This window comes from Podarcis erhardii (genome assembly GCF_964252035.2).
Source record: "Podarcis erhardii genome assembly, chromosome: 4".
Taxonomy (NCBI): domain Eukaryota; kingdom Metazoa; phylum Chordata; class Lepidosauria; order Squamata; family Lacertidae; genus Podarcis; species Podarcis erhardii.
The window spans coordinates 69317074-69344134 of record NC_138508.1 but is presented as its reverse complement, the minus strand read 5'-3'; the positions used below and the strand labels follow the sequence as shown (position 1 = coordinate 69344134).

Genomic DNA, 27061 nt, shown 5'->3' with positions numbered 1-27061 from the left:
AACTCAGAGTTTGTGCTTTCCTTCAGACTTCAAGAGTGTAAGTATCTTTTGAAAGCATTAGAATGTATAATAGTTTTTCTTTCACAAAGCACCTTTATTCTATGTATTCTTCTTTAATGAAATGTTTTTATTGCAAATTGATCCAAGTGTGCTGACTGGGTTCATGGCCCATTCATGTGATGGAAAATAGTTTGTGATACCACTTATGTAATCCATTAACTAAGCCTACTAAGGTATGACAGGAAAAATAGCATGTATTGTGGATTCTTTTATAGGCAGTTGGCAGCTATTTGAACTCCAACCAAGTATATGATTTAACAGCTGAAATTCTCCACAAACAAGGAAAGAAAACAATTTTAGTTGAATGATTATCCCAAATCAGCTTTATAAAGTCAAGGGGGTGGGGAGAGGTGTTCTTTCAACTTCTGCAAGTGAATGTAGCTATTCTGTTTGGCTATTCTATATAGCAATTAAAATGTATTTTCTTCTGGAGATTTGCAGACTATGGCTGCACAAACACTATACCTTCAAAGCACATTTGAAGCGCATTATTCCACTCATAGAATTATGGGCAATGTAGCTTAGCCATCAAAGTGTTACAATCCCCAGCAACCCTTAACAAACTACAGTGTCCAGAATTCATTGAGATGGGGATAATGTCCTTCAAATGTTCTTGTAAAGTATAGTGTGTGCACAGCCCTGTGTTTCATTCTTTCTTCATGTTCAGGCAGCAGGATCCTGAGCCAGCCATAGTTGAGCATTTTAAAGTTCCGTTGATTGCAACAAGTGTGTGTTAAAAAATTTCTATGAATGGAACATCATTAAAGCAGCTTAATGTTGGCTAGTTCCTGCGCTATGCTTTTCCATTGCCGCTATACCCAGTACTTTATGAATCCAATGCAAAATTGGTTAATGTCTGGAGAATTCCAGTTAAACGGACATAAATCGGACATCAGGAATCACAAGACAGAGAAACCAGTAGGAGAACACTTCAATCTCCCAGGACATTCTATACAAGATCTCAAAGTAGCTGTTTTACTACAAAGGAATTTCAGAAATAGACTGGAAAGAGAAGCTGCTGAATTACAACTTATCACCAAACTTAAAACCATGGAGAAACCTGGTCTGAACAAAGACCTTGGATTCTTATCTCATTATACATGACAAAGCCATTTTTCACCTTTTCACCCCTTGCTTTTTCCTGTAAGACCTATTGCAGTCGTTAAGAGTCGTCAACAGGCTCATCACAGCTATCTGCCAATCACCCATTCCCACCACCCTTCTGAGTAATACCCCTCCCCACCTTCTCACTATATAGAAGGGTCTGGAAACTTCTGTTTCAGTGTATCTGAAGAAGTGTGCATGCACACGAAAGCTCATAACAAGAACTGACTAAGTTGGTCTTTAAGGTGCTACTGGAAGGAATTTGTTTTGTTTTGGAGAATTCCAGTTCTGTGTTGCACATAACTTAGGTGTTTCTAACAAGCTGATAATATTTTTCTTTCATGTTTGTTCTCTTATCATATATTATTTCAATCTCAAATTGCTCTCTATTAGGCATTCATTTTCTTTCAAATGATTGGATTGTGCTACTTCTTCTGTGTGCTTCTTCTTCTGCTTCTTCTTCAAATGATTGGATTGTGCTACTTCTTCTGTGTAGTGAAGCTTTCCCTGTAAGTAACTATGGAAGAGACAGAGATAGCAAACATAATTGTGTAGATGTGTATATTCTGTGGGGTTTAAAGTGATCGTTGCAATCCTGTCATGTTTCCATAATGTTAAGTCCTTGCTAGGTTCAGTGGGACTTGCTCCCAGGAAAGTGTGTACAGGATTGCAGCCTAAATCTTGTTGTAGTATTTTCTTCAGAGTTAAAACTGAAAGAACAATTTACTAGAAATATGCTTCTGTAAAATTATTGTTTTGTTTTAATCTAATTAAGGGCGTTTAAAAATTAAACACATGCAAATGCACACACTTACAGAATTACTTTTTGAGTGCATAAGAGTTAGTGCTAGGGATGAGCAGAGCAAAAGAGATTCCACAGTCATTCAGTTCTGGAAATATCTGTGTACTGGGAATGATGGAATGATACACAATACAAAGATAAGAATTACTTGTACAGATGGGGATAGAAAAGGGAATAATGCAGAAGTTCAGCAAGAGACTTGTCTGTGGGTAAGAAGTCTGAGATCAGAGAACCTTTTGTGAGTTACTGAGTAATGTTTTTTTCTTGCACTACACACCACCAGTGGTGCAGTAATGTGCAAATTACTGTCTTAGAGTAATTTGCCATGAAGTTGCTCAGAGTTGCTTTCTAGAACCCTGTGACCATAATAATCCTGCTGTATTGGACCAACTTGGCACATACAGTAGTATAGCATTCTGTTTCTCATTGTGGACACTCAGATTTATTTTATTTATTTATGTATTTATTCATTACGTTTCTCATATGCTTCTGAGAAGCCTATAAGCAGCTCATGAATGTGATATCCCTCTTCTATTGTTCCTTTCAAACAACTGGTACTTACTGGCATGTTGCCTCTGAATTTAAGAGCCTGCACATTGCCACCACAACTAGTAGCCAATGGTAGATTTATTTTCCAGTTAAGGGATCTAAAATGGCAATTCTAATTCCACTTGCCTGGGAAGAAGCCTATTGAATTCAATAGGTCTTACTTCTGAGTACACATACTTAGTATTGCACCTAGTAGCCATTAGCATGCTTTGTGTCAATGAACTCCATAAACAATTATTATGTGCTGTGTGGATAACTATTCAGTGTGTCCTGAATCTTTTGCTGATCAGTTCCATTGGGTTTCACTGACTTCTATCATGAGAGATGGGTAAAAAAAAGTTTCTCCTTGCCCCAATGCATACTTTTTAAAAACTTCTGCCATGTCCCCTCATACTGTATCCTTGTGGTTCCACTTTCAAGCCACCCCCAAGTCTACCCCAATTTTTTAATGATTCCAGTAATTATAGTTAACAAAGTACCATAATTCCGGAATGCTGTAAAGGAGAGCAAAAGTCAGGCATTTTCTAACCTCTACCATGACATCTGGCCGGAATCTGTTGCTAAATATAAAATTCCCTGTCTGTATTTCTGACCCCCGCTCTGACACATCAAATCTATTTGAAGTGTGCATGGGTTATTCTTCTTTTACTTCTTTTACTTCTTTTAATATGTTCTTGATGTACCCAAAAGAAGAGGTGCCTCCTCACAAAAGCCATATGGATTCCTTAGAATTTGTCAGCATGCCAACAGTGGCTAGGAACATCAGGGCTCAGGGTTTGACCAAACATTTATAGTCATAGCCTCCTCTTTAGGACCAACCCAAGGGAGATAAAGGCACTGGATACCAAAGTGCAACTGGAAGCACTGGAGGCCATGAGAAGCTGTATTTCTCAATGGTCTTGGCATCCATGATGTTGTTACCACCACAAACAGCTCCTTGTCTACTCTGTCTACTGGCTGCTCAGATGGGAAACAGGCTGTTGCCTCTTCGTTGCCCATGTGAGACCTTGGTTGAATGTATTCTTGCCTGTTGCAAGGCAGAAAATGAGCTACTTCCTTCTCCAGCACAGCCTCCAGTCCCCCCGCCCCCCACAACAATCTTTGCCATAGTGACAAAGGGCCCTGTCTTTCTAGGCCAGAAGGTTCATGTTACAAAGGGTTGTGAATTCATGGAACCGGGCACAAACAATCCACCTGGTCTTTGATATTCCATAGCTAGTGTTGCTGAAGTATGAAGGCAGAGATCAGTGCATATAACCATCAGTTGGTAAATGGATCTGTGCCACTCTCCAGTTAACCTCGATTTGGTTATTTATGGCTTGACTGAAAGCCTTTGCAATGTTTCATTTCTAGAAACTAGCTATTTTGGCTCCTGAGCAAGTAATTCACATGCCTTTTATGGCCAGCCATAAAAGTTATGACAATTACACACCACAAAATTAATAATGTTCATAATAAAAACAGGCTGCTCTTTTAAATGTTTGTAAAAGGTCAGAGTTAAGTCATTAGCCAGATATTGATCGGTATAATATAAACCCTCCTTAAAATTATTATCCTTAGCCTGAAAAGCACTAATAATTTTCAAGAAGGATGAAAAGAGGGACTATAGATAGTGCAAATTAATAAGCAGAATAATATGCTATAAAGTGAACATTGTGACACTTCAGAAATGTTCAGCAAGAAGCAAGCTATATAAATGCAGTGTGCTGGTTGCATTTATTCCATGACATATCATGCCGAATAAAATTATACTTTTAATTCCTGTAGTAAACAAGGGTTTTATATATTCAACCCTAATGTAGTTTTGCCCCCGGCTGAGATTGAATGGCAATAGAATCCATTTTGATATATGGGGTCATGTTACTGTAATCACTGAGGGCTACTTCACACACCTAGTAGAAGCAAGCCAGGCTTGCCACTGTGTGTACTCAATCGGTTGCTGACTTCCTGTCATGGCTTCCTGTCAATTGTAACTGTACAGTAGAAGCATTTAAAGAATCATAGAATTGTAGAGCTGGAAGGAACCCTCTCCAATGTAGGAAAGTCAACTAAAGCATCCACGGTCTCTGCTTAAAAACCTCCAGGGAATGACAGTTCACCATCTTCCAATGAAGTCCCTTTCAGGGACACATATCATAACTGAGGCAAACCCTTAAAAAATGTAATATGTGATGTGGCCTTATATTTTTCCATTAGGAAAAGAATGCCAAAACTGTGTCCTATTCTGTGGGTTATAGCGTGAAGCTTAAGGGAAGCTGACTGCAATAGGAGGAGGATCGTGGCAGACAAGGCAGGATCTGTCAGGACCCTGGACAGAGCATTCTGGAAGGTGCTGGCTGGAGTGTTTTAACTCACATAGGGAGAACAGTCACCTCAGCAGAAGGCTGAGGCCTTCTGAAGGCTGGCTCACCTGGGACCACTTTGGACCTTATCCCAGTTGAGAATTGGTCTGGTTTTTTAAAAAAAGTGGTGTTGCCTGATTCTATATCCATTGGCTCCCATGGCATGCTACTGTGAGAACTTCATGGGGATGTGTGCCGTCAAGTAAGACCATGTTTTCCAGCTTGGAAAATGCCAGAATGAGAAGCTTTAGTTCACCGAGTGGTGCATCCTCCCGCTTCTTGTCTTACTCTGAGCTTGAGAGTGGAGAACTCTGGCAGCAAATAGCAAACAAGGGGAACGAATGCTCAAATTTCTTTCAAAGAGGGCTTCAGAATCGCTGTACACATTGTCATATCCTGAGTCAGACCACTGATCTATCCCAGTACCATAGCTAATGACTGGCCTCATCCCTCCAAGGTCTCAGGTTTAGGTCCTTTCCAGTTCTGTTACCTGTGATTCTGTTTATTGGAGACGCCAGGGATTTTCTGCATCCAAACATGCTCTCTACCACTAAACAATAGTTTCTCCCTGATGTGTTTAATTGCATGTGCTAACACTTACCCCTTATTCTTCCTGCTCCGTTCCCTCTCTCCAGTTTGTTGTCTCTCCTGTTTTTTCAAATCTGCATTGAAAGCTTCATACAATTAATAGTTTGTCTTCATCGTCCATCAAAATAAAAGTGCCTTCAATTTCTGACAAAAGAGAAACTGAGAGTGAGTCTGACACTTTTAGTTTGGGAGAGATTTTCAGAGTTGCAGCGTCACCACAGAAAGACCCTACCTTTCATGCTCACTAACAAACTCACTAACTAAATCTCCAAGATACTGAAATCAAGGCCTTTGATACTGATATTAATTCCTATGGAGGTAAGTTTTTATGTATAGAGCCACCTAATATGGGCAACACAGGCATCTGTACAATGAAAGAAGCTAAAAATTGTTTATTTAAAATAATGTTATGCTAATTTTAGAACCGAAGACATTTCAAGGTGGCTCGCAGTTAAAATCATAGCAAAATACAATAAAACAAAATTAATAATTACAGAGGTGTGTCAAATTGTCTTGGCAAACTGCTTCTTAGTAAAGTCCCTCAGAAAATATGTGCATTGTTTTATGGGGCAGAAACAATGAAATGGGCATCTGTAAGTGAAGTTTTGAGGGGCTTATGATATGAGCTAAAGGAGGAACAGTTATTGTGAGGGGTGATGCCAAGAGCAGGTCAGTAATAACTCACATGGCATCAGTTAAGTTAACCCTTTATTCAAAGAAACAACCCAACAGCTCTTTGATATTTGTGAGCACATCAGGAAACACACAGTCATCTACAGTGGATCCTTTGATGTCACTTGAGGTTCTGGTGGCTCATGTGATGCTGAGTGCCTCCTGTCAGCTTGGCTGATGGCCCAGATACACCCCTGTCTGGATAGGGGTAGCCTAACTTCTGTTGTCTGTGCTCTGGTAACCTCTATTTTGGAGCACTGCAACATGTTATATGTGGTGCTGCCTCAGTAGATGGTTGATAAACTTCAGCTAGCGCAGAATTCAGCGACCAGGTTGCTCACCAGAGCAAGATGGTTTGAGCATATTACCCTGATCCTGGCCCTGATTGCACTGGCTTCTAATTTCTGGGCAAGTTTTGCAGGTTTTGACATATAAAACCTTAAACAGCTTAGGACCACAAAATCTCTCCCCATATGAACCTAGCCAGGCCCTGCAATCATCATCGGAGGCCCTTCTTTGTGTGCCTCCTCCATGAGAGGTCCAGAGGGTGGTAACACGAGACTGGACCTTTTCTGCGATAGCTCCCCATTTTGTAGAATGTTCTCCCCAGGAAGGGTCATCTAGCATCTTCATTACATATCTTTAGGCGCCAGACAAAAATGTTTCTCTATAACTTTGGCTGATTAACATTCTGCAGCATTTTAAATGTATTTGTGAGAGTGGGGTTATTAGTTTGCTTTTGTCTTATTATGTATTTTGTGTTCTCATTTTGTATTTTTCTGTTGCAATCCTTGAGTGAAGGTCAGTATACAAATGTTGTTGTTGTTGATGATGATGGTGATGCAGTTCTTGTGGTTCTCTGGACTGCGACATGAATCCCCTGACTCTACAACCCACTTTTGCATAATATTTATCAGTTTACTAAGTGGCATTCTAGATGGCGATTCCAGCCGTCTCTCTTTTATCCTCTTCATTCTTTTCAACTAGTGCGCATCTGATGCAATGACCTACATTCATATTAAAGTAAAGCAGAAAAACCTTGTTGAAATCGCTGCTTTCACAGCTTGTTTTGCAGTTCATTCTTTTCTGGAGCATTAGAGCATAACAAAAATGGAATCCAATTGCACATTAAGGTATTATTTACCCCCTCCCCTTCTGAACCCAAAATGAACAGAAAACAGAGTCAATAGTAACCATTCAATCTGAAAATATGCCAATTGAGGAATGAACCAATAATTAAAAAAAACCCAGAAAATTTGTGCACAGAAAAGAAACAAAGCTATGGATTTCCTTTAAAACACACACACACACACACACACACACACACACACACAAAATAGCTGTGTGAAGGAGAACCAGCCAGTTATATTAAAAATGTGTGATGCTTGGTCACCAGTAGAACATAGCATGCTTTTGATAGAAATCTGGACACATTTCAATTGATTATATATCAAGACGGAATAGCCTACATTATGGTGCTCCAGCAATAGGAGGGAAATGCTGTACAAGCATCTGACAGTGGTCATTGTTATAAAATAGACTTTTTGAAAATGTTCATGAAAAGCAAGTTATTTTTCCTGGATTTGGAAACAGTTGAGCTATAAGGGGCGTATGGTAGGTAGGAGTTAGGCAGCATATAAATGAAACTGTACTGATTTCCAATGTAACCCACCAGAGACCTCAACATTCAGAATACATAAGCAAGTAAGTATGAACTCCTTTAATTAAGGCCTTCTCATTAATTCAGCCAGCATGGATTCCTTGGTCGGGGGAAGGAAATGCTACAGTCTTCAATGCATCTTGGCATAGAATTGAAAAAGCCTTTCTGAGTAAAAGTTGCCTTTGACAACCAGCTGCATAAAAAAGACCCCTCATGGGTTGCCCATTGTCCTGGTAATACACAATCAAGCAACGGCTTTAGTCCTATGCCATACCTACAATATTGCATCTATGCAGTCAAATGAAGCAGTATACTGAAGTCCTAGTGTTGCACACATTGAAGAAGTGGAGCAAAGAGGAAGGGAGTCCAAGAAAACCAAATGCTAGATAGCCACCTTCTTTGGCATATGTTGCAGAACCCCCAGTACATTTTGTTGCCTGAGGTGAATGACATGTATTTTCATGTATAGAAGCTGACCAGGATGATAGCTGAATCTTCTCATTTGAATCTTCTTTCAACACTAGTGACAGGGCACATCCTGAGAGCAGCAGATTTGTGTATGGGGCACAGGAAAGGCATATGGCAAACACAGCTCTGTTATCCAATACTTTGTCACCATTACTTATCATTCCCTGTGCATGTGCCGTTTAAGGTGCCCACCTTACTCTGCCTAATGATAGGGCCAGCCCTGCCCGTTTTTTTTGGGGGGGGGAGTTTTTAAAAACAAAAATCAGTTTTGTGTTACATCAAAATCTTTATGGAACACAAAGGAAACACTCACACGTGTATTGTAGGACTGATGCTCTCTTTCAGTTTTTTACTCCCGGGTAGCACCAACCCCAATTTCCCACCCAGAGACAAAGACGGGTTAAAGGGGAAAGAGGTGTGGACTTAAAGAAGTAACAGTGATCTGAGCGAGGGGCAGCCAGAGTACAGTCTGCAGTTCCCAGTCCCTCTCCTTGGAAGCTTGAACCGGTGGGGCAAGATGAGTAAAACCAGGTCCTTTGACTAGGCAAAATGGTTGTCCATTTCTGAGTTCAGATCAAAAGAGCAGAATTATTTAAATCAGTACGAGAGAGTGGAAGGAGTAGGAAGTGGCTTTAAAGGGAAAGAAAACACATACTCACTATCTGAGGTTGTCTTAGCAACTGACAAAAAATATGTTCAGTTGACGTGCAAAACCGTATGGGTCATCCCAGGTGATTCATCGAAGGCACACAAATGGGAGATGGAAGAAAGCTGGAAGCTTTGCTCTTTTTATCTCTGCAGTTGCAAAAGGGGAGGGCCTGGAGATTAAAAGGTATGAAGGTGACCCACCAATGCAGGAAATCCAACTCTACTTAGCATCCTGGAGATCCATCATATACTCAGAGGGGGATTTTGTCATTTGTGTTTGCAAGCTTGTTGGAACAATGCATGTCAATGAGGCCAATCTCCTCTTTCTTTTTTCCTGTCAGATAACTGTGCGGGGTAGGGGTTGGGGTGGGGGGAGTGGATTAGGGAAAGGACACCACCTGTGGATGTGAAGATGGGAGATGCTTTAGAGGTGGCTGGCTATCTCTTAGTTAATGGCATGGTCCTGGTAAAGAGGCATTCTCTTAAAGGGACAGGCAGAGGTAGGGACAATATTTGCTTTACTTTCTCCCTTGAGGTATGTTTTCTGAGGTTCTATTTTGCAGGATTTCCATTGATGCACATAGGCACCATTTGCAAGATTAATGGCAGGGACTGCAGGCTTAGTGCTGCAGAAATCTTTTCACATTTCTCAACTGAAGTCATTTTTAGCTATTGGAAAACTTCCTCTGAAATTAAGGATTTGATTTCCCAATTATGAAACATACAGGGCATGCCCTGTTATACCATGTATCCTTTGGGTGGGTTGCTACTTGAGTGACTAAAATCTCTGTGGTTATTTTTACTTCCCTAATTTATCCTGTTTTTTCTCTTTTTAAAGCACTTCCTTACCTTTCTGTCCTGTGAATTTTCAAAGAGCTTGATAATTCAAGCTATCATACTTCCTTCAAAAAGTCTAAGGTTTATGTATGTGAGGTTTTCTCATTATATTCTCACAAAATCCAGCGAGATAGATCAGGCTGAGGGAAGGGGAAAGACAAACCAATGAGAAGAGATCTGAACTATAACAAAAGATAGGTATATTGGACTATTTTTGGTTTGTACCAATTTTGCCTATGTTTATTTATAAATTTGCTGCATCCTGTTTCCATGTTAATCTGCATTTTTCTACTTTAATTATTTTAACAACTAATTAAAAAGCTACATTAAATTCATATTTAGATATTTTATCACGAGATATTCATTTGAACGTATCCATTACTAGACTCATTTTATCACAGGAAAATGCACTTAATATGTATTCATGGTATGTTTCTGAGCTGAGCACTGTATTTGTAGAAGTGTGAAATCTGAAGCATAATCACATTCCGATCTGCCACATTTATTTAGGAGTTGCTGATCAAGGTAACCTTAACATAAAAATTCACAAAATTCAAAAGAGCCCTACCTGTAACTTTCCAGTGCAACACAATGCAGCACTTCATTGGTAAAGTTTCAAACTCTGTGTCAACACTTGATTTTTTAAAAAATATTGAATGCTATGGAAGTTGTAAAAAGTTCTAGATAAATGTTATTGTTCCACATTTGTTAAACAAAGTGCAGCTTGGTTTTATAAACTTTGCCTGTTCTTTAAATGTATTAGGAATTTGATTGTACATTTACATCAAAGGCAGACATGAAGGGGCTTCTCAGTCTGTTGGTAAGTTGCAAAATAGTTTTTCTAAAGAGAAGGTTCTTTTCGCAGCATATATATTTTAGTATCTCAGAGCCCATTGTTCTATTCTAATTACAGTGAAAGCATAGAAAGAAGGAACTTAGACATATTTAAAAACTTTGAACTCCACAGACTAATCTTGTGCCACTTTGTAAAACTCATTAAAGTTAGCAGAAACTTACAGATAATCAAATATGTCTTAAAATATCTATTTTCTCATTTTTATTTTTTGTGCCATGGTTTTAGTTATGTATATTTAATCCTTGATTAATTCTTAGGCTTTTTTCTCCAACCAACTTTTTCAGAAGATTTTTCTTTGCGTAATCAAAGTGTAACCCTTTAAATAGCCTTTTCCCAATGATACTTGAAAGAGAACGCAATTAGTTCTTGATGTCTGAGCACTTCAAACAGCATTTTATTTTATTTATTATATTTGTATATCTCTCTATGAAGGCTACTTGCGCCTCCAGTTGCAATGCTGAATCTATGAGCACCCCCTACTACGCGGGTGGCACTGTGGGTTAAACCACAGAGCCTAGGACTTGCCAATCAGAAGGTCGACGGTTCGAATCCCCGCGACGGGGTGACCTCCCGTTGCTCAGTCCCTGCTCCTGCCAACCTAGCAGTTCGAAAGCACACCAGTGCAAGTAGATAAATAGGTACTGCTCCGGTGGGAAGGTAAACAGCACTTCCATGCACTGCTCTGGTTCGTCAGAAGCGGCTTAGTTATGCTGGCCACATGACCCGGAAGCTGTACGCCGGCTCCCTCGGCCAATAAAGCGAGATGAGCACCGCAACTCCAGAGTCAGCCACGACTGGACCTAATGGTCAGGGGTCCCTTTACCTTTACCTCCCACATGAACACCACTCAGCTGTGGGAGGGGGGGGAAGCACCTATTGGGAGAAACTCTGTCTTATGTGGACTGAATTTTAGATGATGATCGCAAAATTGTAGTGTTGGACTAGATGATACTCAGGGTCGCTTCTAGTCCCCTGGAATGCAGGAATATGCAGCTGCCCCATTCTGGGATCGAACCCTCAACCTTGGCGTTATCAGCACCATGCTCTAACCAAGTGAGCTATGAGTTAGGGGGATGCTTTTGCAAAGGTAGCTCTTTAAAAGGGGAAGGGGGCGTATATTGTAAAATTGCTATTCCTTCTTGGATCCTGGCCTAAAACTGCTTTCTCCTAAATAACTATGTTTTGATTAAAAATAGCAAATTCAAAACACATTTTCCCAGGCTATTTACAAACCTTTTTGGAAGTAAATCCTGTTTCAAACTTTTACATTCTGTTGTCAACAAGTAGACCTATTTTTCAGTAGTTTCAAAGGGTCTGCTCGAGCCACCCGCTGCACCCCTCCCTATTCAGTGTCACCGCTCCACCCCTGGGTATTTTCTTCCACCAACCTTGACTTCCCTTGGCAAGGCTTCATCGATTTTATTTCCCTGTAGGAGAGAACAGCTCATAGCTAAATGATGCATGCAAGGGACTGATAGGATCAGACTCCTAATGTATATACTGAAACATTGGCTGGACATAAATCCTGTGAGCATTACTTGTTTCACAAATAAACCACTTTGTATACTTTGGGGGGTTGTGATGATACTGTGGTGTAGCTCCAGGTCTTTAAGTGGCTATCCTGGAATACTAGACTGGCTATTAATTTTTCATTTATTTATAGAAATGAATTATTAATGTTGGCTTCTGCCACCACAGTCTAAGATTTTGAAGGTGAGCACAGACAACTCACAGCATGAGCCGAACTGTTAAAATGTTTGTCTCACAGAACCCTGGAAAGGGAAATCATACCGAAAGTGAAGAGGTAATTGGAAGAAATGCCTGGAGTAGGGGTTTTGTTTTTTGGTAAACTGATATGAGGGGACATGTGTCATTCTGCCAGGAATAAGCCTTTATTTGTCTAACTCTTCTTGTGTATATAACTGCTATCTGCAATAAGAATCTCTGCTTTCAGATTAAATAACAAGGCTTTTGTTTAGTACTGTAAATTATGATTGTACCATGGAGCATTCTCTCAATACCTTGCAAGTTTGATTTTTTTTTGTCGTAGTAGTAGTAGCAGGCTATTTTCAAGTTCAGTACATGTGTATTTCCTGAGGCTTTTCCCCAAGTTGCACAGTAGCTACCATGACAGATGTTTGCTTCCTTAGCAAACTGTTCCACTGGCTTTCTTAGTAGTGAGAAAGGAGCTTGAACAATTTATCTCCCTCCATAGTGTCTTCAGTAGAGAGTAAGGGACTGATCTTCCTCTTATTAACTCTGATAAATATGTGTTTGTGTATCTTTTTAGTTCCTCCAAATCATGAACTCTCAAGCATTCTCAAGTTTTTGATTGTTTCTAGAATACATGAACATTTACTCCTTACTTCTTACTGGAAAAAGGCCTTTGTGTTAAAATCCTTACACATTTCTCTGATAATTAGGCCCCCATTGATTTGTGTATTTAATGCTGCTCCCTTGCCAGCTTTTGGGTGGTTATTTTTGTGTTGCTGTGTGTATAATCACAAGGCTTTTGCTGTATTTCTGATACAGCGTTCAGAATCTGCTGTGTGTTTGTATTTTCTGTTATGTGGCGTTATGGCATTATGACATGAATGGCGCTCAAGAGTACATATGTTAATTATTTTCTCCTTGCTGTGTGCACTTAGTGTGGCTCTTCATATTAATTCTAGCTGGATGGGCACAACCTACAAGACTAGATAACTTACCATTTTTCATTTGATTTTTTTTTTGGGGGGGGGAGTCAAGGGTTATTCATATGCACAGCCAAAAGGTTCTTATTGTAGTGGAATGCCATAATTGCTAATGGGAATTTAATTGCAGAAAAGACTAATGTATTACAACACCAGGGGCTCTCTGTGGGCCAATCATATCATCAAATGCAAATATCCTTCAGCCAGGTATCTAAACTGAAGGTTTCAAACTGAGGGTACTGATATAAAGTACAAAACAGGAAATCAGGTAGCTGTGTTGAATCCTCCTTATACCATGACTGTCTCCCCTCCATACTGACTCCAGGCCACTTCCCCCTTTTGCCTAGGGTCACATCTGGTTACTGGAGTAAGAATATCTTAGGGGATAGATGGCAGTGGGGGGACCAGGATACAAGGGGAAGGAATTCAGGACACATACGCCTATCTTGTGCCCATTTTGTATTTTGACCCCGATATACCCATGGGACTGGTGGTGGCACTGTGGGTTAAACCACAGAGCCTAGGACTTTCCGATCAGAAGGTTGGTGGTTCGAATCCCGCAACGGGGTGAGCTCCCGTTGCTCGGTCCTTGCTCCTGCCAACCTAGCAGTTCAAAAGCACGTCAAAGTGCAAGTAGATAAATAGGTACCGCTCCAGCGGGAAGGTAAATGGCACTTCCATGCGCTGCTCTGGTTCGCCAGAAGCGGCTTAGTCATGCTGGCCACATGACCCGGAAGCTGTATGCTGGCTCCCTCGGCCAATAAAGCGAGATGAGCGCCGCAACCCCAGAGTCAGCCACGAATGGACCTAATGGTCAGGGGTCCCTTTACCTTTTTATACCCATGATTGGGACAAGCCTGCATTTAAATACAGGTATTTTGCCATTAAGCATATCCCCCTTTTTATAGCATATTTCTAGAAAAAAAAGTTTCACTTAAAGATAAGACAGAGGGAAACTTGGTTCTCTTGTTTTTCATTTCTTGGCTGTTTCCACATACCTTTATTGCATTGCATTTCTGTGTGGCACCTTACTCTCAGGTGCACCACAATACACTTAATGCGACTAGGACTGTCAATGGGACAGGCATGGTGGGGAGCCTTCTATAGTCTTCAAAGATGAAAGAATGTTCAGAATCCTTAAAACTCCTTCGCATTTTATGAATAGCCATCTGCAATTAAGACAATAATTGTAGAGGATAAGAGAAACAAATTAACACTCACTGGAAAATGTGAAATGCATCTTGCAAACCATTTGACATGTGTTCAGATAAGTAATAGCGGCATTTGTTTACAGAGAATGATGGAAAGTGAAATTGCTATGCACCTGCAAGCTCTTTTTGATTTTTTAAAAATCCACCTTCTGTGTATGATGCAGTTCCTGAACTGGCACATTTTGGGGTCAATGATGGATTTTAATATATTTTTTGTAAGGGTGGGTTTTTTTTGTGTTTTTTGTTCGCTGCTGTCAATAGCATTGCATTAATATCTGACTGAACAAATTATCTAAGTCGGCTTTCTTCAACCCTGGGGCCAAAGATGTTGTTGGACTACAGTTCCCATCACCCCTGATCATTGGCTAAGCTGGCCTGGGATGGTGGAAGTTGTAGTTTGACAGCATATGGGGAACCAAGATTGAAGAACTGTGCTCCAAGTGACCATGGCAGAAATAAGATTCGGTCTGCGAAACAGAATCATAGAATTGTAGAGTTGGAAGGCACCCCAAGGATCATCTAGTGCAACCCCTAGCAATGCAGAAATCTTGCCTGCAGCTGTTCCTGGGTGGGCTCAAACCAACAACCTTCTGGTTAACAGCCAGTTACACTGACCCATTGCGCCACAGGTTCCCCCCCAATATAGTTCACTGGTAGGAACATCTGGCCTCTGTTGTGAAGGCTCATTGGTTAGGCTGATGGAAGTCTATTATGAAATCATTTCCCCCCTCCCCTGGTAATACATGATATCTGGAAATTGCATAAGACAGAAAAAACAACAACCCTGTAGTGTTGTGCCCAAATTATAGCTGAGAGATCTTTCAGTACAAAGCAGTCACAATGGCAGCGTTCCTCACATGTTGTGTTACTCCAGTTCTTTTAATCCCCATCCAGCCTGGCTGAGATAGGATGTGTGGTCCAACAGCCTCTTGAAACACAAGGTTGGGGAAGGCTAATATTCTGTGGTATGGGAATAATAATGCAGGCCTACCTTACAGGGAGGTGGTAAGAGAACAGCTGAAATAATGTACCCAAAATCACTTTGAACACTCCAGAGGTTCTGCGCAAGTTCTAAATACAAAATAACGCTTAGCATTTATATAATGCCTTCCAGGTTCAAAGAGTTATGCCCAGCTCAGTAAATTAACAAATAAATAAACAACGTAGCTTCCCAGCAGATCATCAGCGGCAATCAGTAAAAGCTCATAGCTCCACAGTAGTGACTCATTTAATAAGCACAATTATTTTGTTTAAATCAAAATCACCACAGGACAGCCTGAGATAGCAGCCAATTCTGAAGCCCTCCACATTTCATTTCATTCCCCTGCCCCCCTCAAAATTTATTACAAGGTCGTTTTTCCAAGAAAAAGTAAATAAAAATGGTTTTGTCTTTTTTCTTCTCAACCTGACCTGCCTTATGCATTCTCCACCTTGTGCAGATTTACAGGAGCTCCGGGCACCTTATGCATTTAGTTGGTCTGAGAGCTTCCATTTCTTCCCTCACATTCCTCCCTAAGTTCTTACAGTGCTGGAAACAATAACAAAGCAAATGTATCCCTGGCTTTGTACAGTAAATCATTCTGCTATATGTAAAAGTGAAAATGACCTGTTTTGGTGCCTGAAGGAATATTTTAGCTTGTAGTTCTTCCTGCAGAGGTGCAAAGAGCCTGCTAACTTTCCCATTCCTCAAAAGGAAAAGAGAATGAGCTGTTTAAGATTAATACTCCTTATGGTGCATCATTCAAAGCTTTTCCCATCAGCTTGAAAATAGGGCAGTTTCTGCAGTACCCATTTGTCACATACTGATTTTAGCCCTCCACTCCCCCTACAATATTTTCTTCTACATTCTCAGCTAAACAGCAAATAAGGGTGTCAAAAGACTGCCTCAGAGGTGAAGTATGATTTTAACAGCATTTTTGTTTGTTTGTTTTTGTTTTTAAAAAAGCATTTGAATTTTTGAACTCTATAAATAATATTTCCTTTCCTTACAAGAACTTCTGAATAAAAAGTGCTTTGGCACCTGAGGGGTTAATGATATTACAGACTTACAGATTATCCGTATTTTTCTTTAGCCAGGGAACCTGGAGGCGGTTGGAGGATGGATGGCTACTAACAGATTGAGATTGAATCCTGACAAGACAGAAGTACTGTTTTGGGGGGACAGGGGGTGGGCAGGTGTGGGGGACTCCCTGGTCCTGAATGGGGTAACTGTGCCCCTGAAGGACCAAGTGCGCAGCCTGGGAGTCATTTGGACTCACAGCTATCCATGGAAGCGCAAGTTAATTCTGTGTCCAGGGCGGCTGTCTACCAGCTCCATTTGGTACGCAGGCTGAGACCCTACCTGCCTGCGGACTGTCTTGCCAGAGTGGTGCATGCTCTAGTTATCTCCCCCTTGGACTACTGCAATGCGCTCTATGTGGGGCTACCTTTGAAGGTGACCCGGAAACTGCAATTAATCCAGAATGCGGCAGCTAGACTGGTGACTGGGAGTGGCCGCTGAGACCACATAAAACCGGTCCTGAGAGATTGGCTCCCAGTACGTTTCCGAGCACAATTCAAAGTGTTGGTGCTGACCTTTAAAGCCCTAAACGGCCTCGGCCCTGTATACCTGAAGGAGCGTCTCCACCCCCATCATTGAGCCCGGACACTGAGATCCAGCGCCGAGGGCCTTCTGGCAGTTCCCTCATTGCGAGAAGTGAGGTTACCGGGAACCAGACAGAGGGCCTTCTCAGTAGTGGCACCCGCCCTGTGAAACGCCCTCCCTTCAGATGTGAAGGCAATAAGCAATTATCTTACTTTTAAAAGACATCTGAAGGCAACCCTGTTTAGGGAAGTTTTTAATATTTAATGCTGTATTGTTTTTAACACTTGATTGGAAGCCGCCCAGAGTGGCTGGGGAAACTCAGCCAGATGGGCGGGGTATAAATAATAAATTATTATTATTATTAGAACTGTAGTTTCATAAGGGGATCTGAGGGTCTATTAGACTCTGTGTTGAGTCCATTAAGAATCTTGGGACTTGTGTTTATGACAAGGGGCTTTAAAAATGAGAGTTGTTTTTTAACTCTTAGTACCTTTTTTTTTTTTTTTAGAAAGCCTATGATTTCCAAGAAACCCAAGTCACAGCAGTACAAGCTGATAAACATTTGTAGTTTGTCATAAGCTTTCCTAAGCTTCATGAGATGAATGCTTTCCTACAGTATGTATATCCATCATGTAACAACTCCTGTTTTCTAGTCAATATGCTACCAAGAAAATAGCTAGAAAATCTTTTTCGGATATCAGTAGCAGGGAGAATACTTTTTATTTCTGAAATTCTTAAGTCCCAAGGAAAGTAAGGGGGGAACCCCCCCTCCCACTTCTAGAGCATGTTCAAGCTCACATTTCAGAGCAGGTCAAAAACAAGAAGCCTGCTCATTTTCATAAGGATACTGTTCTTATCGGTTCCTAATATTATCAGCAAAGTGGGATAACTCAGCACTAAATGGGGAAGAATTTGAGAAGCAATTTGAGGACAAACAGACTCTGAATTACTCAGTATGTCAGGGCCAGCCCTATCATTAGACGGAGTGAAGTGGCTGCCTCAGGCAGCAAATTCAAGGGGGTGCTGGCGCAGAGCAATGACAAGATGTTACAGCTGTGTGTATGTGTTGTATAATTAGAGTAGATCTTATTTTTTCTCCCCTTGTCGTCATCATCTTCTTTTCTCTTTTTATTAGCAGGACCATAGTTTTGAAAACTAAGTGGGGCAGATATCTTGGTATGTTTTGAAAGGGGGGGGGGAATGCTTTTGTTCAAAGACTATCTCTTTTTTTAAACAACAACAACAACCATGAACTAGCCTGCTTAATAACAATTCAGTAAGGAAAATTAACTTTAATTGAAGTCAACATAGGCATATTTACATCCGCTGTATATTCAATGTAATCACAACTCAGTCTGACAGTTTGTCTACCCGTGGACAAGATGGTGTCCTCCCCTCCTAATCCAGGCTGGATCTAGACACATCAGAGAAGTGTTTCAGTTAAATGCATTGTAAACTTCATACAGAGAAATCCCGTTCTGAAGATATCTGCCACAACCTGAGGGCAGCAGGCTAGCTTAGGGAATATCATCAGGTCACACGGCACACACAACTCTAATATTATTCTGGGATGCCATTATTCTCTGCCATCCCCCCTCAGATTTGCTGCTTGAGGTAGCTACTTTGCTCTGCCTAATGTTAAGGCCGACACTGACAACAAACATATCCATCACATTAGAAAGTCAAAACTGCTTATTAAAATATGTGTTGCATACTGCTTTGATTTGTAGAACAAAAATAAGTTTATTAAGTGGTCTACTGAAACCCTCAACAATTTCCAAGTGGTCTCAAAAAGTTTGAGAACTGCTGTCCTACAGCTTTGGCATATATGTTTTCAGTGGAAATCAATCCTTGTTCCTCAGGGAAGAACTCTGGGGGGCAAGCTGCTAAAATCTGCTAAAATGTGAGCAACTGTGAAAAACAGTACTTTGTACCATGCTGTGTATGATGCTGGAATGAACATTGTAAATGTTGTCGTGCTGTTTGTTATTCCTTCTTTATAAGGTGATCTGTACGTCCATATTAAAGCCATCTTTATCTGAAATGCAGTTATAGCAAGAACAAACAAACAAACAAGAACAGAGAAGCATATTAAAGGTGTATTAATTTAAATGCACATGAAATGTATTTTTTTTGTTCATCTGCAGCATAGTTTTCAGCATATCTTTTATTTCTTCCTTCATACAAGAACATTTTCAGTGGCAATCACTACTACTGTCATAGTTTTGAGTGCTTGAATCTATTTCATAATTGATACGATTGTAAATATTAATGGTCGGATCAAACCTGAAGATTACATGGAGAAAATATAACACATCAAAGCATGTGATGAAAGCAGATTTAGGAGTGAGTTCTCCTTGTTTGCCACAGAAACAATGCCATTTTTCAGTGTTTTATATCTTTAACCGTTTCTTTGCATCTCACCTCACGGGATGAGAGAGTTTTCTTTTACTGCTGCCATATTTTTGTTTGCCTTAAATTTTCACTCCTCCTTTTTGAGCAGTGTATACTAAGATTGGAGTCCTTTTTTATATCAGATGGTGTCATAAACAGCTTTGTCACAAAGGTCAGCTTCTTAGCTTTCAGCACTAAACAGGCTTAAGATGCAGTTTTCCCCTCCCTGCCAGTGTGGCTTTTACAGAGCTATCGGGCATAGTTATCAGGGCTGTTTTGTTCTGGATGCCATTGTGCAGTGGCAGTAAGACTAGCTCAGGATCCAATAGATGGAAAGGTGGCTCAGTCCTTGCAGAATTTGAAATGCCCTGTTTCAGGGCCTTCTGCTGGGTACTGCTGGTAGTAGGGGGAGTTGCCACACTGATGGACTGAGAATTTCATCAGTCTGTTGTTGTCAGCCAGTAGGAAACTGGTTTAACTGGAAGAGCTAGATGGAGGGACACCTTCATTCAACCCAGCCCCCTTTCCCATCCTGGCCAAAAGGTGACTTGGGTTGCTCTGCCCAACTCCTCAGTCACAATGAAACATCTGAGTAAACATACCTAGGATTTTATTGATTTAAACTCATGCATATGCCAGCCTTAATTTAAAATCTCAGAGCAGTTCAGAAATCACATACCACAACAACTGCCCTTAGAGGTTACTGCTTCTGATCGTGCAGTTAATATGCAGCAGTCGTGCCTAGAAGCCATTGATAGACTTGACCTCTGTGAATTTGTTTAGTTCTCTTTTCAAGTCATCCAACTTGACGGTCATCGCTACATCTTCGTGCTGGTGAATTCTGTAGTTTTAGCTATGCTTCCTTTTGACTGACCTCAGTCTGTGTTGGCCCATTTAGCTCAGTACTGTCAACACAGACTGGCAGCAGCTGTCCAGGGTTTCATGCAGGATTATCTCCCAGCCCTACCTGGAAACACCAGGAATTGAGCGTGGGATTTTCTGCATGCAAAGCAGTCAGCAATAGCCTCTCTTCTAGAAGCTATGCCATTAATGTGTATGGAGACTTCTAGGGTACTACATGAGTAATTTTGCTTCTTTTAGTTTAAGTATACAACAGCATTGTAAACACTGGCATACAACACAGAGAGTTGTTGCGCACATTTTACAGCCTCTGAGTGGTGCACTTTGACGTTTGAAGGATTGCTTTCAAAGGAGATTATAACATAATCCTGCTACTGTTTATATCCAGCAATGGGAAACGCAAAATAAATCCCTGTAAAGTAACTAATAATTACGGATGTGAAGAGTGAAGATAAATTATGTTTGTGTTTAAATAATTTCTGTTGCTTTTTTCTTTTTTTTAAAAAAAGAAGATGATCAGGAGGGTATCCAGTTCGGCTCAGTTATTTTTGTCTTTCTCTGCTTTTCTTCTGCACTGAGCACATCCAGATTAAATTGACACTGCAGTTAAGATTTTGCCATATGTATTTTAGTAGCACCTTAGAAATGGGTCAATGCCATAAGGACGTAGGAAGAGTCTTCTGGATGTGGCAAATGGCCCATCTAGCCCAGCATCCTGTTCTCACAGTGGCCAACCACTGGGAAACCTGCAGTGGGACCTGAGCTCAAGAGCACTCCCCCCCACCGTTGAGATTTTCAGCAACCATGACACCTTTTTTGAAGGGCAAAGGCTCTTTTGTGGAACCGTGCTCCTACGGCGTGTACTATGATGAATCTATTCATGAATTATTCATCCTTTCATTCTTCAGGAAATGGTCTAAGGTGACTAATACTTGGAAAGCATGAGGGCACTCAGTACGACATTGACTGGGGAAAAAGCTGAGTGGTCCTTACTTCGCATTATGTATTTCCCCAAACCCAGTTTAGGTCTATTTCTTATCATGTGTGCACAACATGGAAGAGGTTCATACAACCTTCCCAATGGTTGAAGGCGCCCATGAGTGGGTCTTGGGGGTCATACCAGCTACTCTAACACTTATGGTGGCATATGCACCAGCCATGCATTTGGCAGCTGTGTGAAAGGGTAGTAGGTGCACACTGATCCTCCATGCAGGAAACCTGTTTATGTGCATTGGTATGTATGTAAGGCCCCTTCACACAGTTTCCATTGTTAATATGCAAGGGTGGTTATATGAACCTCCCTAAAGAGTCTTCTTGAAACAGCCTCTCTTTAAGGTCACAGGTGAAAAGCTAGTTGGAAAGTTCAATTTGGTCTGCCAAAGTCAAAGTAAATCTAGATTTTAATAAAACAAGGAGTCCGATGATTATTCAACAAAGTGCATCTAAACATCTAGGTCCTAAAGTGTGTTATGGTTATATTAATTATCACTGGCTTATGTCACAATTCCACACATATAATAGGATTTAACATGAATTCACTTGCACTCAGAAATACAGAAAAGTCACTGTTGGATTGAATGGATCAGGCTCATTTTGAAATACTAATGATTTTCATTTGTTTTTAGCCACAGAACCAAGTCTTCAGGCTGGCCTCCCCCTTCAGGAACCTGGACCTTGAACCAGGGATCTTCCTATGGATGGGAGATGACGGCAAACAGAGATGGGAGAGACTACTTCAAGTAGGTTGCTGCTTGATGAGTTTTGTATGCAGACTGAAGTGTAGAGTTCAAACCTAAGTATGCTATGCTATGTGCTAGCTGCAAATTTGTTAGCCAATAGGTTATATGTTAACATGAACTGTATGCAGCATCTTCCACGAAGAGTCTTACATGTGTATTGTGAAAAACAACAGCATCTCAGTGTTTGAAATCTGGATATTTAAAACATGTCAAACATATTTTCTTTTAGTTTGTTCATCTGAAGTTAGTGCATTCTCACCAATATAACACAGCTACTTTTCTTCCTATGTCCATTGTGCCTATGTCAGGTTGTTCCTGAGCAAATATGCAAGGCTTCAGACAAGGTGTAGGCTTGTTGAATTCATTAACCAAGCATGCAGCATGTTACATTTTAGCTTTGCTGGTCTCCATTGTGTGCCTGAGTGCTCCTTGTTTTCAAATAAGCGTTTCTGATTTGAAGGTCCCGGGGTGCAGAGGTAATGTCTGAAATACAGTTAATTGGCCAAGGCCATATATTCAGCACTCTGAATGTAAAAGAGGTCTCTACTCAAAGCATTCAGCTGAAAGGGAAAAAAGAAGAAGGTGTTCCAGAACAGGGACAATAAAAAGGAAGAAATGTGTGTTGTTTCATCTCCTTTTTGAGGTCTCCGTTCCTAGTGGATGTACATTGAGGGACATACAAATGCTGGGGGGGGCGGGGCTGTACGTGCTTTGTTGCTGTACTTCTGCTTTCTCAGGTGCATCAAAAGCCCAAACATACCTTAATACCAATCCACTGAGAGTGAGCTCTAAGGCTGCATGTGCATGATATATTTAAAGCTCATTTAAAGTGCATTCCTCCCCCTCCCCCCCAAAAAAAGAATCCTGGGCATTGTAGTTTACCCCTTACATAGCTACAAAGCCTTTGTGGCTTAGGGCCCTCGTATTTACGGGACTGCCTCTCCTGGTATGCCCCGCAGAGGACCTTAAGGTCAATGAATAATCACAGTTTAGAGGTCCTGGGCCCTAAGGAAGTCAGATTATCCTCCAACAGGGCCAGGGCCTTCTCAGTGATGGCTCCGACTTGGAGGAATGCTCTGTCCCATGAGACCAGGTCCCTGCAGGATTTAACTTCCTTCCACAGGGCCTGTAAGACAGAGCTATTCCGCCTGGCTTTCAATTTGAACTTAGCCTGATCTTTTTTCCTCTTTCTCTCTCCCCCTCCTTTCTATGAAGATTACCGCCGCAACCCCAGTGAGGACCGAGGCCGTTTAGGAATTAGAAGGGACTCAGGCATACAGCCTACACCTGCCCCAAACTCACAACAGTATTATGAAAAGGATACAGTGGTTTGTTACCAGTAATGGCAGTTCATATGAGTCTAAAATTTGGATTAAATTCTCTAGCCATGCAGATGAGTACGCAAAAGCTTCTATGTTGGGTACTGAAACTCTCAGACACAACAGCCTTCATTTCTCTGCACTGGGACTCACAGTGATAGAATTTAATTTCATATATAGCCCAAAGAACTGAATTGTAATAAAGTAGTGCATTTGTTACAATGCTTCCTTTTGCTCTTTAGTTGCGTCTGCCTTGTATTTCTTTAAGCACCTTGAAGAAGCCATGCAATTACCCAAGCAGATGCAACCAAATGAGTTTTGTTTTGTTTTTCTTTATTGTGAATGCAGCTTTCCTTGGCTCTGAGAGAGCCAAACTCCATCATTTATATTATTAATGGCATGTCACTGGTAGGCGATGCTCCCTAACTACTAATAACACCTACAGTATTCAACACAGAGGCTCACAAACATACTCATCAATTTATGCTTCGAGATCAATAGTGAACAAATGAGAAGGTCAAGGTTTTTGACTCCCATCTACTTATAGTTTCCAGCTCTGAGGCTGTGTTGCTTTCATATATTTTATTGGGCATGCATTATACATTGCCTGCTTTTCCTAATATCAGGCCCAAATGTTTATTCTGCTTGAATTTTTTATATATTTTTGCTGCTTTTTGTCTTGATCACAGAATCAGGGATACTCCCAGTTGTTACTTAACACCTGTAATCCTGAATGTCCCTGAGGCTTCTTTACATGGGCGGTACAATTCTTTTAAAGACCCAGTGTTGTTCTGAATGATGTTTGAAGGGAATGTGCATCCTTTGCGAATACTTTGATTGTAAATAAACAAACAAATACTACATGCTTAATAAGGAATGAACTTTCTATGCAGTAATTTTCTTAGAATATTTTATACCTTCAGAGTGTGTGTGTGTGTGTGTGTGTATATCTATATATATCTATATCTATATCTATATATATATATATATATATATTAGAGATTGCTAAACAGTGCGGGTGGCACTGTGGGTTAAACTACAGAGCCTAGGGCTTGCTGATCAGAAGGTCGGTGGTTCGAATCCCCACGATGGGGTGAGCTCCCATTGTTCGGTCCCTGCTCCTGACATCCTAGCAGTTCGAAAGCACAAAGTGCAAGTAGATAAATAGGTACCGCTCCGGCGGGAAGGTAAATGGCGTTTCCGTGCGCTGCTCTGGTTCGTCAGAAGCGGCTTAGTCATGCTGCCCACCTATCCCAGAAACTGTACACCAGTTCCCTCGGCCAGTAAAGCGAGATGAGTGCTGCAACCCCAGAGTCATCCACGACTGGACCTAACGGTCAGGGGTCCCTTTACCCTTTAAACATACTTTGCCCACATCATGTCAGTTACTGTGCAGATCTCTGCAAGCTAATAGTTAAAAATTTACAGGCTAGAAAAGTTAAACAAAAGCCTCACAGATGCAGTTTAGAAGATGCCTCTGTCTTGGTGAGATCAGAGCAACATGATTTATAGAAAACTTGGATGCTTTCCGTTCTGTGTCATTACATAATTCTGGGGAAATTCCAGAGATGCACAGTGCTTTCATATAACCTCAGCTCACTTCAAATAATATTTGTGGTGTCAGTAAACTCATACAGCTGTTGATCATTCAGTAATGCAGATGAGTGAATATAACTTCAAAGTGAATGTGGAGATTTAGAATATTTAATGAAAGCCATATTGGGCAGTATTCAATGAAATGCTTCTGCGAGTACAAAGGTTTTTGTCTGCTCATCAGAACTTACCCTCTCCTCTTCTGATGCATCCTGACCCCTCAAAGCCTGCTCTGTGGACTCCCCACGGAGAGGGGGTGGCATACAGGGAGAGGGTTCTGTCCCATTACCAGTGCTGTAATAAGATTAAGCTGCCAGCTGGCTTCAATATGAGGAATGCAGAAAGGGGCACCAGCTTATCCTTTTCTCCAGGTGGCAAAATATCTCTGGTCAACCTTGAGGAGCAACTAATTTGCTGCAATTAACCCATAAATTATCCAGGATGATAAGGAACTATTAGTGAGTGCTCTTTGGGTTTCATCAGTCAATAAGCCACAAATGCACCTAACTTCATCCAACCCGTTTCATACAAAATGAAAGGAACTGAAGTGTTTCTCCTGTGTCTTAGGACTTCAGAGAATATTTTTCTGACAAGGGAAGTAATTAGCAGGGATTACAAATAGGAACAAGGCAGACAAAAATGTAGATGTGCTTCCTTAGGGCTTAATCATTTCCCCATAATTAAAATCAAGGTTTGTGTTTTATTTTTGGACACAGGAAATATGCACAGTAATAATGTTTGTGCCTCAATATAGTTCAGAAGAACAATAAAGCCACCAATCGTGAAAATAAATGCATATGAGGAATCCAATATTGTGTGTGTGTGTGTGTGTGTGTGTGTGTGTGTATAAGAGAGAGAGAGAAAGAATTTGCTGTATATTATGCTAACTGTATGTTTTGCTTGGAGTACGCCCTTATGCCCTATGAGGTGTGGTTAAGTCTATTGCCTTCATTGTTCTTAAGCACATACGCAAGAGGATGAAGCACTGTATCCATCAGGGTCAGTTTGCCTGTGCATTCAGGTCACTGAAAGCTGATTTAAATGTGTGAAAAGCCTGATGGAATCTGCCAAAAAGTGTTACCTGTGTAAGTGACCTCCACACATCTGGCATTACATCTGAATTGCTCTTCCCCATATGCATGTAGTATCTGCATGCCTGCACAGTTCTTACTTGGACCAAACCTCACTGGTACCAAAATACTGCATGCCTAATGCCAGTTCTTAAATAAATGGGAGTGCCTGATCATCTCCTCTGTCTCCTGAGAAATCTCTATGTGGGACAAGAAACTACAGTTAGAACTGGATATGGAACAACTGATTGGTTCAAAATTGGGAAAGGAGTACGTCAAGGCTGTATATTGTCTCCCCGCTTATTTAACTTATATTCAGAATTCATCATGGGAAAGGCTGGGCTGGATGACACCCAAGCCGGAATTAAGATTGCCGGAAGAAATATCAACAACCTCAGATATGCAGATGACACAACTTTGATGGCAGAAAGTGAGGAGGAATTAAAGGACCTCTTAATGAGGGTGAAAGAGGAGAGCGCAAAATATGATCTGAAGCGCAACATCAAAAAAACGAAGAACATGGCCACTGGTCCCATCACCTTCTGGCAAATAGAAGGGGAAGAAATGGAGGCAGTGAGATATTTTACTTTCTTGGGCTCCATGATCACTGCAGATGGTGACAGCAGTCACGAAATTAAAATACACCTGCTTCTTGGCATAAAAGCAATGACAACCCTAGACAGCATCTTAAAAAGCAGAGACATCACCTTGCCGACAAAGGTCTGTATAGTTAAAGCTATGGTTTTCCCAGTAGTGATGTATGGAAGTGAGAGCTGGGCCATAAAGAAGGTTGGTCACTGAAGAATTGATGCTTTTGAATTATGGTGCTGGAGGAGACTCTTGAGAGTCCCATGGACTGCAAAAAGATCAAACCTCTTCATTCTTAAGGAAATCAGCCCTGAGTGCTCACTGGAAGGACAGATCCTGAAGCTGGAGGCTCCAATACTTTGGCCATCTCATGAGAAGAGAAGACTCCCTGGAAAAGACCCTGATGTTGGGAAAGATTGAGGG

At 41.0% G+C, this 27061-nt stretch overlaps 1 protein-coding gene across 4 annotated transcripts in view; it reads left to right on the top strand.

Moving 5' to 3' along the window:
* Nucleotides 1-27061, top strand: part of FRMPD4 (FERM and PDZ domain containing 4) — a 198023-nt gene that overhangs the window by 100487 nt on the left and 70475 nt on the right. For 3 of the 4 annotated variants that reach the window (XM_081858658.1, XM_081858659.1, XM_081858661.1), the window contains exon 2: nucleotides 21955-22068. In XM_081858658.1, the coding sequence (XP_081714784.1) occupies nucleotides 21955-22068 (114 nt within the window). Of the gene's footprint in view, nucleotides 1-9016; nucleotides 9078-21954; nucleotides 22069-27061 lie in introns of those variants that run through there. The other variant, XM_081858660.1, reaches the window with a different exon arrangement.